This window comes from Salarias fasciatus, chromosome 17 (assembly GCF_902148845.1).
Source record: "Salarias fasciatus chromosome 17, fSalaFa1.1, whole genome shotgun sequence".
NCBI classification, from domain to species: domain Eukaryota; kingdom Metazoa; phylum Chordata; class Actinopteri; order Blenniiformes; family Blenniidae; genus Salarias; species Salarias fasciatus.
Window position 1 is genome coordinate 16,743,278 of NC_043761.1, and position 16,771 is coordinate 16,760,048.

At 50.0% G+C, this 16,771-nt stretch overlaps 1 protein-coding gene across 1 annotated transcript in view; it reads right to left on the reverse strand.

Moving 5' to 3' along the window:
- Positions 1–16,771, reverse strand: part of LOC115404098 (pleckstrin homology domain-containing family A member 5-like) — an 89,095-nt gene that overhangs the window by 28,944 nt on the left and 43,380 nt on the right. The window contains 1 exon segment of the mRNA XM_030113260.1: positions 892–975. Within this exon segment, the coding sequence (XP_029969120.1) occupies positions 892–975 (84 nt within the window).

Genomic DNA, 16,771 nt, shown 5'->3' on the forward strand with positions numbered 1-16,771 from the left:
AGACGAGTTTCCTCCTCGTCAAAACTTCTCGTACAAACAGAACCAGCAAAACCTCTTCACCCTACAGCTCGGCGTAAACACGGCCTGGAGTGTGTGAGCGAGCGGAGTCCACTGTAGCCGAGGGACAGAAGACCGATCCACCAGGTTCTGGCTCTCCTCGGTCCTCGGACGTGTTGTGGACGTCGCCACAGATCGCCTGGCTGAAGTTCCTGTGTGACCGCTGACACCAGACTGCCACCAAGCCCCTAAACACGTCCAGCGGTTCGATTCCCACTGAGCTGCTGCAACAACCGGTCAGATCTAAAGCAAGCCGAGTGCATTACGAACTGGAAACAAATCCGTTTTTAACTTTTGGAATTTTCTTCATTTTCAGTTTCAGACGTCAAACAGGACACCTAACGTCGTTATGATCGATCAATAACCTGGACTGATTAGCGTCAGCTGTTGCTAGGCAACACTGGGCTCCTCCTCTCCTTTCTGTCTCCGGTTCTGACTCCAGATCCTCTCTGGACAGAACTACCCTGCCGGTTCTCGATAAGACGCTGAAGTCCTCGCTAGTCCTCTGGACGGAGGACGGAGGACTCAACACTCAGTGACTTCAACAACTGAGTGTGTGTCTGTCTGTGTGTTATGGGCTCAGATAAAAACTACCCATAATGCTCTCTGTCTGGAGCTGAAGAAGCGACTGTGTTGTTGAGATGGACAGTAGACAAGGACGTCTCAGTCCCCCAGCCCCAGCCTGCCAGCTGCAGCACACAATCGGCCAATCACAGCGACCTCTGACCTCCACGCCAGAGGAAAAGACGCCAACTGTCCCCCAGAGACGCCGCCCGTCCCCCAGAGACGCCCGTCCCCCAGAGACGCCCGTCCCCCAGACGCAGAGACACTTACTGCTCGTTGACCACGAAGATGCAGTTGTCCTGGGACGGGACGCCGGACACCGGGTGCTTGCAGGTCACCTTCCGCTCATTGTGGCTGCAGAGAAGCAGAAAGACGAGAACATGAGGAAGACGAGGAGACGGACGGACGGACGGACGGACAGCTGGACATGTCCTCTCACACCTGGAGCTGTGCGTCACGCTGAACTTCAGCATGATGGTCCTCTAAGAAACCCCGGAGACACTCAGAGTCCCAGAGCTGAGCGAGACGTCCTGATCCAGAGGAGGACTGAGGAGGACTGAGGACTCCTCCCTCTCTCTCTCTCTCTCTCTCTCTCTCTCTCTCTCTCTCTCTCTCTCTCTCTCTCTCTCCACTGTACCTCCTCCTCCCCCCCCTCTCTCTCTTCCTTCCTCCCTTTCTCTCAGTCCTATTTCTGTCCTCCCTCCCGTCACTGTGATCATCACACTCTTCAGGGTGTTGAATCCAATCAGAACCAGACGTTCGTTTACACAGACGCTCCAACATGTGGTGTCTTCATACTGTTACTGAGGCTCACACACACACACACACACACACACACACACACACACACACACACACACACACACACACACACACACACACACACTCCTGTCAACAGGAGTCAGTCCATCCTTCTTTTAAACCTCATCACTTACTTTTCATTTCGACAGACTTCTATTTAAAAAGCTCATCCTTCTTCACCTCCATCCTTCCTTCTTCTCTATCGTTACTTCCTGTCAGTTTGACCTTCTTTCTCTCCTCCTCCTCTGTCCATTGTTCACTCTTCTGTCTTCTTTTCATCCCTCTCTCCTTCCTTCTCTCTTTCTGCCTCACGGTAAACCCTGAACTCTTCTCCTCTCTCTCTTTTTCTCATCCCTCCGTCTTTCTCAGTCAGATGCTGCATCACGAGAAAACTGCTGACTCTCTCTCTCTCTCTCTCTCTCTCTCTCACACACACACACACACACACACACACACACACACACACACACACACACACACACACACACACACACACACACACACACACACACACACACACACACACACACACCCCGGGCTGTTCCTGAGGAAACAGCTGACTTAGTTACAGTTACATTCTAAGGTACTTGAATTTAAAAAGTAATTCAAAAGTCAGAAAATTTATTTAAATTCAGAAACAGTATTGTCTGAAATGTCAGTGGGGAGCGAGGGAGGAGGAGGAGGAGGAGGAGGAGAGGAAGAGGAGGAGGAGAGGAGGAGGAGGAGGAGGAGGAGGAGGAGAGGAAGAGGAGGAGGAGAGGAGGAGGAGGAGGAGGAGGAGGAGGAGGAGAAGAGGAGGAGGAGGAGAGGAGGAGAGGAAGAGGAGGAGGAGGAGAGGAAGAGGAGGAGGAGAGGAGGAGGAGGAGGAGAGGAGGAGGAGCCGCCGTCTGTCTCAGGTCAGCTCCTCTGAGGACAACAGAGGGGAAGCCATCATGATGAGATTTCAAAATAAAAGCAGTAATCGTGTGGAGCGTTTCCGGTGTCCGTCCACACCCCGAACAGCGAAGACGCTCCAGCCCGTCTCCATGGAGACGGCTGCTCTGCACATCAGGCTCAGGAGACGGACGCCCGCCGTCCAACATGCAGACGACATCACTTTCAGCCATTCTGTCGTTTCCGTGGAAACGGACGAAACGTCTCTGGAGACGGTGAGTCTGGCTCCGCACAGGAAGAGGCTGCTGTTTACCTCCAGGCTCAGCGTCTCACTTCCTGTCTCACCACACACATTACAGCACAACGGCGCCACCTAGCAGCGCAGCCAGACCCTGTCTTCTCCCTGTCAGCATGAAGCTGGACGGGTCTGGAGTCTTCAGACGGCGCTACGCAGCGTTTTCCCTTAACAGTGACCACAACGAGAGTGTTTCGTCAACGCCCCATTTTTCCGTGACAGAAACGAGACGAGCCACAAATCTCTCTTTAAAGATGGAAATGTGACGAGACGTATCTGCAAAATGTCAGCATTTTGACTCCAAATAAATGAAAACAAATGCGATTTACACATCCGGGGCGCTTTACTCTGAAAATATCGGCAATTCAGCTGCTTCCTGTTCTGTTTATCAAAGTCAAGTTCTGTTTGTCATTTCAGTTTAGAAGACTTCCAGTGTTTCACACCAGCAAGTGTAGCCAAGGAATTAATTTGGTTTATTTCAGTTGTTTTAATGGTCGTATTTTCCTGATAACCATCTTAATATTGTTTTATCGCTCCTCCAAAAGTAATAGTAACTGACCAGTTCAAACCAGGAACATAGAAACATGACAGTTTTAATCAAAGATCCCAGCCGTTATATCAGCATGGACACTATACAAACTCCCATCAGTCCTCTCATTCTGAGCAGCTCCTGCATCAAACTAGTCCAGTTTATTCAATATTCAAAGGCATCAATGTGTTTTCTTGGTTCTGTGCCATTTAAGTATATTTTATTAGTTTGTTTGGTTTACAGTTCGCTGTCTCTCTTTTTCCTCATATATTAAGCCTTTATTTAATGACTAAAACTGGACTGACACCCGTTTGGTTTCCGTCGACTAAAACTATGAAGTGTAGAAATGACTGAAATGTGAAACTAATCAGCATTTCCTCCAAAAGAATAAGGCTGAAACTACATATGCTGCCTGAAACAACACTGCTGCTACGCTGAGTGTGTGTTGGAGCAGGAGGACTCCAGACCAGAGGGACGAGGGAGTCTTCATGAGGACGGCAGAAGACAACGCTGTCCCCCTGTCTCTGTGGACCAATCACAGCAGGCCGCGAGAGGAGGATCCTACTGGAGCCTGTTCCTGTCAGCGCTGCGTCAGACCTGACAGAGACAGGCCCCACACACACACACACACACACACACACACACACACACACACACACACACACACACACACAGTCAGTGAACAATAGCTCGGTGGACGTGGATAAATGTCAGCTGGTGTTTAATGTCGTTAGTCTGGACGAACGTGCTTCAAATGCCAGGAGGAGAAGGAGACCTGTGGTCAGGGTGTGTGTGTGTGTGTGTGTGTGTGTGTGTGTGTGTGTGTGTCGGGCCACTGACCTTTCAGAAAGGCCACCAGCTCCTCCCTCCCCCCCTCTGGCCTTTCCTCTCATTTTCTCAGTTACAGTCTCAATTATTCTCTCTCTCTCTCGCTCTCTCTCTCTCTCTCTCTCTTCCTCCTCTCAGCTTCACGCCTCCATCAGAAACCCCAGACGACCTCAGGAGGTCAGAGTTCACGGCAGGAACCATCGGAGAGGAATGAATCAATCAGCTGAGCGGTGATCCTGAACGTGGACCAGGAGGTTCCTCCATCAGATCCTCACGGTGGAGCCAGACCAGTGAAACATGGCGGACGGATGTACGAATGTCGGAAAGAACATGCAAACCCCAAAATTCAGGGGGACTGAAAAGAAAGAGTGTCTCTAAAACAGAACCGTTGTCCACAACCACGAGTCGTCCTCCTCTTCCTCCTCCGTCCTCTGTCCTCTTCCTCCTCTTCCTCCTCCGTCCTCTGTCCTCTTCCTCCTCTTCCTCCTCCGTCCTCTGTCCTCTTCCTCCTCCGTCCTCTGTCCTCTTCCTCCTCCGTCCTCTGTCCTCTTCCTCCTCTTCCTCCTCCGTCCTCTGTCCTCTTCCTCCTCTTCCTCCTCTGTCCTCTTCCTCCTCCTCCGTCCTCACACGGTCAGCAGAGGGACGCTGAGTGGAGGACAAGTCTCTGAGCAGAGGCTGAAGCCAGAGACGCTGAGTGAACACCAGGGGGAGCTGTTTCATCAACGGTCAGCAGCTAACGGCTGCTAGCAAAGCACCAGGCTAACAGCTAGCAGCTAACAGCTAGCAGCTAGCTTCCAGGCTGTGCTAGCACTTCAATCATGAGAACATAAATAATCAGAGAACAAAGAGTTGAGATGAGCCGGGGAGACGTTCCAGTCGGGCCCTGGTCTGACCCGGTTCCCCAGCCGGGCCCTGGTCTGACCCGGTTCCCCAGCCGGGCCCTGGTCTGACCCGGTTCCCCAGCCGGGCCCTGGTCTGACCCGGTTCCCCAGCCGGGCCCTGGTCTGACCCGGTTCCCCGGGGGAGACGTTCCAGCCGGGCGCTGGTCTGAAAGGTTGAAATGAATTTTGATGGTGTGTCCGAGGTGCCGCTGAGCAAGCGCCTTGGGGTTCTGGGGGTTCTGGTGGTTCTGAGGGTTCTGGGTTCTAGAGAACTGCTGCTGTAAACATTCTGTCACCGAGACAAGCTGCTTCCTGGTAGAACTGTATTTAACAGCAATAATGAATCTTTTCTCAGTCTTTGTTCAGTTCTGTGCTCCTGAGTGACGTTCCCTCACAGCCGGGGCAGCTCCGGGGGCCGGAACCACAGCTAGAGCCACAGCCAGAGCCACAGCTGGAACCACAGCTGGAACCACAGCTGGAGCCACAGCCAGAGCCACAGCTGGAGCCACAGCTGGAGCCGAGGCTTCAGTGAAGATCTGCAGGTCTGATGGGACACCAACATCCTGCTGCTGCTGATACATGATGACAGTGTGCAGACCCACAAGAGGACCACATCAGGACCACAACAGGACCACATCAGGACCACATCAGGACTACAGTAGGACCGCATCCAGGTCCGAGGTCCAGTCAGGCCGGTTCATGCTTCATTTCACAGCTCAGAGATGTTGGAGTGGGAACAGGAGGGTGGAGGAGGACCAGCTGCAGGTTATATATAGACACTGAATGACAGCAGTTTGACGACCCGGCAGGAAGCGCTTCTGTTCTGCATGGAGTGGATCCAGCTGTGACAGGTTCTCTCATCCTGGCTGTTCAGACTGATAACCGGGAGCGTGAACGGCACAAACAAAACAACGTGAAGGATTTCTCCTGAATGCGATGAAGAGAATCATTCAGAAAAAGAAAACCTCACATATGTCTTCATATAAACCTCAGGACTATAGATTTGATACAGACCCTGTCACTCTGTTCATATGCAGAAAAAAACTGATTTTCTTATTTCCTGCAGTGGCGGTGTGTATTCCCATGAGCTTTAATCCAGTTATTCTTCATATTACGGCTGCTTTTACTCCATCTTTCTTGTAATTTTCCACAAACTGAACAGTTTCCACCTCGAATTAGCAAAAGAAAGCAGCTAATTACACCGAATACTGAGAAAGGAAAGGATTTCTCTGGGAAACGCGGAGCTCACGCTGCGATAGACAGACTCCGGGGAACTCGATCAGCCGTGCACAGATCCAGAAATCACACTCACAGGAATAGTTTCACCTCCTGACATCCTATCAAGCATCCACATCATGCAGCCGGACCCAGACCTGGGGGCGAGCCGACAGACCGCTGGAGCGTCGCGGCGGCGGCGGCAGCTTCGCCCAGACTCACCAGCTGGCAGCAGAGGTGGAGAGCAGCTCCAGCAGCAGAGCGGCGGCTCCTCCACCCGCCTCGCCTCGCCTCGCTCCGGGTGAAGCTGCAGCGTCTGCTAACAGCCTGCCTCGCTCTCCTACACCCTCCCTCTCTCTCTCCTCTCCAAGCTCCAGCTACCAACAAGCACTGCTGACACACACACACACACACACACAAGAGAGGAAAACCCTCTGAGCTGTTCTGACAGAACAAGCCAACCGTGAGAAGAGCAGAATCTCCAACATGTGGCTCACAACACCACACAACACAACACAACACAACACAACACAACACAAGCCATCCCAGTGTTTGTGACGTTCCGTCAGCCTGTGGAACCTTCCAGAATCAGACCAGGTGAAACCAGGACCACTGCGTTGTGAATCTCTGGTTTTGACACACATCACATCTGGAATTGCGTCAGAAGCAGGAAACAGACTCAGACGAGTCGCTGCGACACGGTCGACCTCTGGACCGACAAGGCGCAGTGCTGCAGTGGTTAGCTCTGCCACCTCACAGTGTCCAACAGTGTTGGTGGATGAGATCCAGGCTCTCATGACTAAAACCTGGATCATCTGGAAGGAAACAAAGACTTTCACAATAAAACAATGAAAGTCACGCCGGGGAAGAAACTCTCCTCCAGTGGATTCAAAGATCAGGGAGTGGAGAATCCAACGTCAGGCCTCCAGGTGAGGATGAGTGGCTGCAGAACACTGCTCAGGACTACTTCACGGAGCTTCAAACTGAGAAAGGACGACTCTATGCAGACGATACGGTGCTTTTAAACACAGACGAATCACAGAGATTCTCTGTGAAAAAGGCTAATTACACTATAAAACCTGTAAAAACTGTAAGATCGTGTCTTGTAACAGTATTTATTTAATCCATAGAGAGCAGGGAAATAAATAAAACAAGTTAAAGAAGTGTTCTGTGACCCTCTCCTTCATAACGGCAGATTGTTTCTGTATTTGGTCGTTTCTGTCTGGTTTCCATGTTGAAACAAACTGAATGTGTCTGAAAATAAACAGTTTATGTTTTATAACTCTAAATGTCGGTGTGTCAGGAGACTGTTGGTGTGTCAGGCGGTTGTTGGTGTGTCAGGCGGTTGTTGGTGTGTCAGGCGGTTGTTGGTGTGTCAGGCGGTTGTTGGTGTGTCAGATGGTTGTTGGTGTGTCAGACGGTTGTCGGTGTGTCAGGCGGTTGTTGGTGTGTCAGACGGTTGTCGGTGTGTCAGGCGGTTGTTGGTGTGTCAGGCGGTTGTTGGTGTGTCAGGCGGTTGTTGGTGTGTCAGAAGGTTGTTGGTGTGTCAGACGGTTGTCGGTGTGTCAGGCGGTTGTTGGTGTGTCAGACGGTTGTCGGTGTGTCATGCGGTTGTTGGTGTGTCAGACGGTTGTTGGTGTGTCAGACGGTTGTCGGTGTGTCAGGCGGTTGTTGGTGTGTCAGACGGTTGTCGGTGTGTCAGGCGGTTGTTGGTGTGTCAGACGGTTGTCGGTGTGTCAGGCGGTTGTTGGTGTGTCAGACGGTTGTTGGTGTGTCAGGCGGTTGTTGGTGTGTCAGATGGTTGTTGGTGTGTCAGACGGTTGTCGGTGTGTCAGGCGGTTGTTGGTGTGTCAGACGGTTGTCGGTGTGTCAGGCGGTTGTTGGTGTGTCAGACGGTTGTCGGTGTGTCAGGCGGTTGTTGGTGTGTCAGACGGTTGTCGCTGTGTCAGGCGGTTGTTGGTGTGTCAGATGGTTGTTGGTGTGTCAGGTGACTGTCGGTGTGTCAGGTGACTGTTGGTGTGTCAGACAGTTGTTGGTGTGTCAGACGGTTGTTGCTGTGTCAGGCGGTTGTTGGTGTGTCAGACGGTTGTTGGTGTGTCAGACGGTTGTCGCTGTGTCAGGCGGTTGTTGGTGTGTCAGACGGTTGTTGGTGTGTCAGACGGTTGTTGGTGTGTCAGATGGTTGTTGGTGTGTCAGACGGTTGTTGGTGTGTCAGGAGACTGTTGGTGTGTCAGGCGACTGTTGGTGTGTCAGACGATTGTTGGTGTGTCAGGAGACTGTTGGTGTGTCAGATGGTTGTCGGTGTGTCAGACGGTTGTCGGTGTGTCAGACGGTTGTCGGTGTGTCAGGCGACTGTTGGTGTGTCAGACGGTTGTTGGTGTGTCAGATGGTTGTCGGTGTGTCAGGCGGTTGTCGGTGTGTCAGACGGTTGTCGGTGTGTCAGACGACTGTTGGTGTGTCAGATGGTTGTTGGTGTGTCAGACGGTTGTCGGTGTGTCAGGCGACTGTTGGTGTGTCAGACGGTTGTCGGTGTGTCAGGCGACTGTTGGTGTGTCAGACGGTTGTCGGTGTGTCAGGCGGTTGTTGGTGTGTCAGACGGTTGTCGGTGTGTCAGGCGGTTGTTGGTGTGTCAGACGGTTGTTGGTGTGTCAGGAGACTGTTGGTGTGTCAGGCGACTGTTGGTGTGTCAGACGATTGTTGGTGTGTCAGACAGTTGTTGGTGTGTCAGACGGTTGTTGCTGTGTCAGGCGGTTGTTGGTGTGTCAGACGGTTGTTGGTGTGTCAGACGGTTGTCGCTGTGTCAGGCGGTTGTTGGTGTGTCAGACGGTTGTTGGTGTGTCAGACGGTTGTTTGTGTGTCAGATGGTTGTTGGTGTGTCAGGAGACTGTTGGTGTGTCAGGCGACTGTTGGTGTGTCAGACGATTGTTGGTGTGTCAGGAGACTGTTGGTGTGTCAGATGGTTGTCGGTGTGTCAGACGGTTGTCGGTGTGTCAGACGGTTGTCGGTGTGTCAGGCGACTGTTGGTGTGTCAGACGGTTGTTGGTGTGTCAGATGGTTGTCGGTGTGTCAGGCGGTTGTCGGTGTGTCAGACGGTTGTCGGTGTGTCAGACGACTGTTGGTGTGTCAGATGGTTGTTGGTGTGTCAGATGGTTGTTGGTGTGTCAGACGGTTGTCGGTGTGTCAGGCGACTGTTGGTGTGTCAGACGGTTGTTGGTGTGTCAGACGGTTGTTGGTGTGTCAGATGGTTGTCGGTGTGTCAGACGGTTGTCGGTGTGTCAGGCGACTGTTGGTGTGTCAGATGGTTGTTGGTGTGTCAGATGGTTGTCGGTGTGTCAGACGGTTGTCGGTGTGTCAGGAGACTGTTGGTGTGTCAGATGGTTGTGTGTGTGTGTTTGTGTGTGTGTGTGTGTGTGACTGGGTGTGTTTGTGCAGATGGAAGTCGTGGGTGTGAAGCTTTTCAAAACAGTAATAAAAAAGCGGCGCGGCTCATTAGACATGCGGAGTGTTTGCTCCGAGCCGAAGCCTCGCAAACAAGGCGGAGAGGTGAGGCGGCGGCGGATCACAGCGAGACGGCGGAACATTAGCCGTCTTTCTTCTGAGTTTTGTCGGCGCTCTGTGGAGTCTCGTTCTCTTTCAAAGGCTTTTCGCTGCGAAACACGCAGACAAAACTTCGCCTGTGATCAAAGCCGTCCCATCTGGGAGCCGTTCTATCAGCGCACTGCCGGCGCCGCTCCGAGAAAGCAGAACAGTTCCAGGGCTTCTCGTCTAACCTTTACTTGAAAGAAATTACTGGAGGAATCTGTGTAGAGACGGAATCCCTCGTTGGAGATGATTAATGCGAAACTGGGTTGAATCAGTTCATCAGAAACGGGTCCAGCTGGTGTCCTGAATGATGGTTTTGAGAAGCTGTCAGAAACGTTCTCACAGGGAGAAGCGGCTTCTTTCTGTCACTGTGAAGCAGAATTCACCAGCAGTCGGAGAACGAGAGCTGGTTCAGACCGTCAGGAGTCGGGCTGGTTTCATCCTGCTGGTGATGAGGAGTAGTCCTAAACGGTGTAGTGGGAGCTGTCTTTATTACGTTGTTTTTCTTCATTGTTTTTGGTCCAGTCAGCATCTCTGCTGAAGAAAAACAGCTTCAGACCCAGACCCAGACCCGGACCCGGACCCAGACTCAGACCATGACTCTGAGACAATTTCAAGAGAAAACAGTAAACTTCTGGTGAGTTCTGGCTGTTCTAAAGATACAGAGCTTCTAAACCAACTGAGGTTCTAGCTGAGGGGAGAGCCCGGACACCTGGACCACCTGGACCACCTGGACCACCTGGACCAGCTGGTACCACCTGCACAGCAGCCAGGAGGTGAGGAGGTGAGAACAGGACGGAGGTGAGGCAGCACCGAGCTCCTCACACTTAACTGTGTGTCAGGACTGTCATGTTTAATTCATGTTACCAAGACAACGGGTGTGTGTGTGTGTGTGTGTGTGTGTGTGTGTGTGTGTGTGTGTGTGTGTGTGTGTGCTGTACTCAGCTTGTGGAAGTGGGTTGGGAAGTGTGAAGTTGCTCTCTGGTTCCTGAGGTGGAAACACTGAGTCAGTGTGGAGGTGAGGTGAACCGGGGTCCATCCAGATTTTAGAGCATCTTCCTCCTCTGACATCCAGATTAAAGGGGATCAGTTTTTCATTTGGTTCAATGATGTCTAATACGATTCTCTAAGAAACAAAGCTGCATTTGGCTTGAGGTCAGGCTGCAGAGGTCAGGCTGCAGGGGTCAGGCTGCAGGGGTCAGGCTGCAGAGGTCAGGCTGCAGGGGTCAGGCTGCAGAGGTCACGCTGCAGAGGTCGCCGTAGGAAGTGACCTTTGGTTTGTTCTGCCGTCATGATGCTAAGCGGCTGCTGCAGGACGTGAGAGGAGGGCGCAGAAAGAGGAAATCATTTGGAGGACATTAAAGAGGCTCTGCGGCCGAGGCAGAGTCTGCGCTGTGTGAGGACATGACAGGTCAGAGGTCAGGCTGAAGGCTGAGCAGCTGGAACAAACCCTGACATGGTCCCTATCGTCACAGCTCATCACGGTGTGACGAGCGTGACCGTCCACACCGGTCAGCATCAGCCAGCCAATCAGAGCAGTTAAACAGCTCCTTCCTCCGCCTGGTGGATTCACCAGCAGGTCAGACCTGTCAGCCGCTGCCTCTGATTAGCAGTCAGTCCTTCTCCTCCACATGTCAGGACTGCAGCTGGACACGGAAATGAAGAACCACATCTATCAAACACATTCACCCTGTTGCCTGGCAACAGAAGCAATCTACTTTACAAGAGGATGCAGGAGGTGGAGCAGGAGGAGGAGGAGGAGGAGGAAGAAAATGATGAAAAGATGGAGGAGGAGGAGGAGGAAGAGGAGGAGGAGGAGGAGAACATAAAGGATGAAGAGGAGGAGGAGGAGGAAAAAAGGAAGAAGAGGCGGAAGAGGAGGAGGAGAGCAGGTTGAGAATTCCCTCCCTCTCTCATCTGTTCATCTCTGTGACTCTGCAGAACAGCAGCTCTGTGAAGGCTCCTCACCCTGATCACATGACCAGTGATCACGTGACCAGTGATCATGTGACCAGTGATCACGTGACCAGTGATCATGTGACACTTGCTCCTGAATTGAATCCTGCTGAAAGCAGAGGAGCCTCAAAGACCTTTATCCAGACAGGGACCAGCTGTCAGCGGTCCCAGGAGCCAGGGCCGGTTCTGCAGAGGGAACCCTAGCCCTGGACCACCAGGGGAACCCTAGTCCTGGACCACCAGGGGAACCCTAGCCCTGGACCACCAGGGGAACCCTAGCCCTGGTTACCCCTGCATACACAAACATTCAATCTAACTACAGTGAAAACAAAAAAGGGTCAGCAGGACAACACAGAGGTCTCTTTTACAGAGAAGCACTTTAACACTTCCAGTATAGACCAGAAACAGACCAATATAGACCAAAAGCAGACCAGTATAGAGCAGAAACAGACCAGTATAGACCAGAAACAGAGCAGTATAGACCAGAAACAGACCAGTGTAGACCAGAAACAGACCAATATAGACCAGAAAAAGACCAATATAGACCAAAAGCAGACCAGTATAGAGCAGAAACAGACCAGTATAGACCATAAATAGAAAAAAATAGACCAGAAACAGACCAGTATAGACCAGAAACAGACCAATATAGACCATAAACAGAAAAAAATAGACCAGAAACAGACCAGTATAGACCAGAAACAGACCAATATAGACCATAAACAGAAAAAAACAGACCAGTATAGACCAGAAACAGACCAATATAGACCATAAACAGAAAAAAACAGACCAGTATAGACCAGAAACAGACCAGTATAGACCATAAATAGAAAAAAATAGACCATAAACAGGCCAGTATAGACCATAAACAGACCTGTATATACCAGAAACAGACCAGTATAGACCATAAACAAACCAGTATAGACCAAAAGCAGACCAGTATAGACCATAAATAGAAAAAAATAGACCAGAAACAGACCAGTATAGACCATAAACAGACCAGTATATACCAGAAACAGACCAATAGAGACCAGAAACAGACCAATATAGACCATAAACAGTTCAGTATAGACCATAAACAGACCAGTGTAGACCATAAATAGAAAAAAATAGACCAGAAACAGACCAATATAGACCAAAAGCAGACCAGTATAGAGCAGAAACAGACCAGTATAGACCAGAAACAGAGCAGTATAGACCAGAAACAGACCAGTGTAGACCAGAAACAGACCAATATAGACCAGAAAAAGACCAATATAGACCAAAAGCAGACCAGTATAGAGCAGAAACAGACCAGTATAGACCATAAATAGAAAAAAATAGACCAGAAACAGACCAGTATAGACCAGAAACAGACCAATATAGACCATAAACTGAAAAAAATAGACCAGAAACAGACCAGTATAGACCAGAAACAGACCAATATAGACCATAAACAGAAAAAAACAGACCAGTATAGACCAGAAACAGACCAATATAGACCATAAACAGAAAAAAACAGACCAGTATAGACCAGAAACAGACCAGTATAGACCATAAATAGAAAAAAATAGACCATAAACAGGCCAGTATAGACCATAAACAGACCAGTATAGACCAAAAGCAGACCAGTATAGACCATAAATAGAAAAAAATAGACCAGAAACAGACCAGTATAGACCATAAACAGACCAGTATATACCAGAAACAGACCAATAGAGACCAGAAACAGACCAATAGAGACCAGAAACAGACCAATAGAGACCATAAACAGACCAGTATAGACCAGAAACAGACCAGTATAGACCAGAAACAGACCAGTGTAGACCATAAACAGACCAATATATACCAGAAACAGACCAATAGAGACCAGAAACAGACCAATAGAGACCATAAACAGTTCAGTATAGACCATAAACAGACCAGTGTAGACCACAAACAGACCAGAAACAGACCAATAGAGACCATAAACAGCCCAATCTAGACCAGAAACTAGGGATGCAAAGGTACCTGGCAAAAGTATTGATCCGTTTGGTCCGCTCGGCACGGGACAACACGCCCTCATGAACCGCAGTTTTTCGGTTGTGTGATTAATTTTACACGGCTGCTTTACAGCCCATGGTTTAATTCCACCGGACGTGGAACCGCTGCGCCGCGGAGCGCTGCCGTCTTTCTCCTGAAGTCATGGCAGACTGGAAGCGCGGCGCAGCGCCGGGCCGTCCGGAGGGGAGGGCTGCTCCTCCGAGACACTCGTGAATTAAGTGTCTGCGCCTGACCGGACGGATAAAAGACGATGTCCCTCTGCAAGCTAACGTCCAGCCGCTGCTGTGTTGCTGCTCACTGCAGCCGGTCAAAGTGCAGCGATAGTTGCCAGGTCTGCTTATGATCAGCTTCTTATTTTGAAAAGTCAATGTTGGCAGTCATAAGTTGAGGGATTTCTTTTTTTTCTTGTTCCAAAGTGCCGTTTTGGACTTTTCTGCTGCCAAACCCAGCTGAGACCTGAAGAAAGCCCCTACCGGTGGCTCCAAACACATCCACTTTATTGCGTATTTTACTGAAAAAATCTGGCAACACTGAGGCCCCATCCACACGAAGACGAATCCAGGCCAAAACTCAAAAATATTTGACCAATTCACCCTGTCATCCACATGAATTCAGCATTCCGTGGATCTGAAACCGAACATTTTTGAAACCAGGTCCCAGGGTGCACAGATCCCAAAACTGCTGAATCCAACAGTTGATCCTGTTCACTCCTGTTTTGGAGCGTTTTCTGATTCGCTGCGTCGTTGCGCCACGTCGTAACAAATGCAGAGAACTCTGTAAACAACAAGAACAATGGCGCTGTGCAGTGCACAGCAGAATATTTCACTCCTTCAGCACCACTGGTACAACAGATCAGCATGGAGAACGCCACGCTTCATGTAATCTTTTTTTTATTGTAAATATAGACGTACATGGCAAACATGATGCCAGGGGAACACAGTAATCAATCAGTTTCTTTCAAATTTCTCACAGATACTGAGAGTTTTTACAGCCTTTTTGTTTTCAGAGTCTTTTAACACTTTTATATAAGAGAGTACGATATTTTTGAAGTGGGTAAATGACGGCTTCTGCCTGCTATATTTGCATTTATGAATAAAGAATTTTGATCTTAGGATTAGTAAATTGATGATAAAAAAAATCTGTCCTTCTTTTCCCGTTTTCTGAAGAAACAAAAAAAACACATTTTCCCACCTCAAAGGAAAGTCCTTGTCTACATTATTAATTAGAAAGCGACAGAAATCCTTCCAGAAGATCTTGGAGTCGTCACGTGTCCAGTGTTGAGTTGTTTCAGGGTGATTTCCGCAGAAAGAACAGAAACATCAACGTCCCTTTATATTTAGTCATGAAGCGGTCAGCAGGAAGCTTCATGTAATGTTGGATCGACCACCAAAAAGATCAGAAAGGGCTGCTAGGCGGAGGCGCTGTGATATCGCCATGTATTTCCAGCGGTTGTCAATGAAGCGCCACCTAGCGGCCTGGCATGTCATTGCAACGTTTCGGCCGTTTTGAACACAGTCATGTGGACGGCCATAAACACTGAATCAGCTCCGTCTTTACGGGCAAACGTTTCTGGAACTATGAGCGTTTTGTCTTCGTGTGGGCGGGGCCTGAGTGCCTACAGAAGGCATGTCCAGCAAGAGCAGCAGGGTCCAGAGACAGAACGGCGAGGAGGCTCCAGCTTGGTTCAAATCTCCGGTTTAAAACTCCGGTTTATACTGCTGTATAATGTAAACAAGCAGTCAGGCAATAAGAGGATATTTATTATGTGAAAATACTGTGTTCAGTGTCTGTTATCATGAGAGAAGTTCATGACATTATGCAGGACACCAGTGATAATGTTATTTGTGAATGTTTACTGTGAAATGCAGCTTCTGCTGACAAGCAAAATAAAGCAAAAGAAATAAAGGGATGTTTCTGGGAGAAAAAGTTGTTCTGTTTATGCAAAAAATGAACCGAAACCGTGACACAAAAACCGAGGTGCGGACCGTACCGTGGGTTGTCTGCACTGCTGCACCCCTAGAAACAGACCAGTGAAGATACGAATCAGATCTACATCAACTGGAACATGCTTGTAGAGACCAGATCAGACCAGGATCACACTGGAATCAGAGCAGTTAAGACCAGAATGAGACCAGCGTTCACCACGGTCAGACTCCCACAGAGCAGAGTCTACGACTGGAATCACACTGAAGCCCTTTTCAACATTACATCTTCTTCTATTTTTTTTTTATGTCTGCTGTTTTCAGTCCTGACCTTCTTCTGACCCTCCTGACCCGATCAGGTGGGAGCAGGGAGCCGCTGAGGCCGGGTCCTGGACCGGCTGGGAGCAGCATGTGGTCCAGGAGGCGGAGCAGCAGTGAGGACGTCCGCCTGTCCTCTCAGTGATCCACCGGGCGCATGTCCACCGCGCTGCGGCGCTCTGCAGCACTTTACACATCACACACTCTGTCAACGGCGGTTTTTCCTGCGTCCAGAAGACCACGTGAACGCCCCGGGGCTTTTCATCAGCAGCTGCCCCCCACAGCTGCTCCACTCCAGCAGGGAACTGGAACAAAGAGTTGAAGCTGTTTCTGTCAGAGTGTGAAAACGCTGATGGATTCCAGTTCGCTGTGCTGCAGTCATGACAGCCTTCACCTGAACCGGGAGTCCAACACTGACTAATGTCTTCAAAGGTACTCAAAACAACGAACAATCAGTGTGGTGGAGCCCCCTGCTGGCCGAGACCCTCGAAACCTTCCACTGATGGAGATCTTCATCACTGAGGATGAGGAGGTGATGCTTTTATTGCTACCTCAACGTCTGAAGGCTCTCCATCCTCCACCGTGTGTGTGTGTGTGTGTGTGTGTGTGTGTGTGTGTGTGTGTGTGTGTGGTGAAGAGCCTCCTGAGAGGAGTTTCTGCTTGAGTGAAGATCACTGATGTTCACTTTTATCACTACTTCCTGCGTGCGTCACTGATCCTCCAGGCTTTTACACACACACACACACACACACACACACACACACACACACACACACACACACACACACACACACACACACACGTCAGAACCAATGTGGGAGCTTGTCCGTCACCCTGTGCCGTTTCCAGCTGGTTTCTCACGCTGTGCAGAGAGATGTTCTGCTGGAGCAGTGATGTTTCTAGAACACACACCAGAACCTAGAACACACAC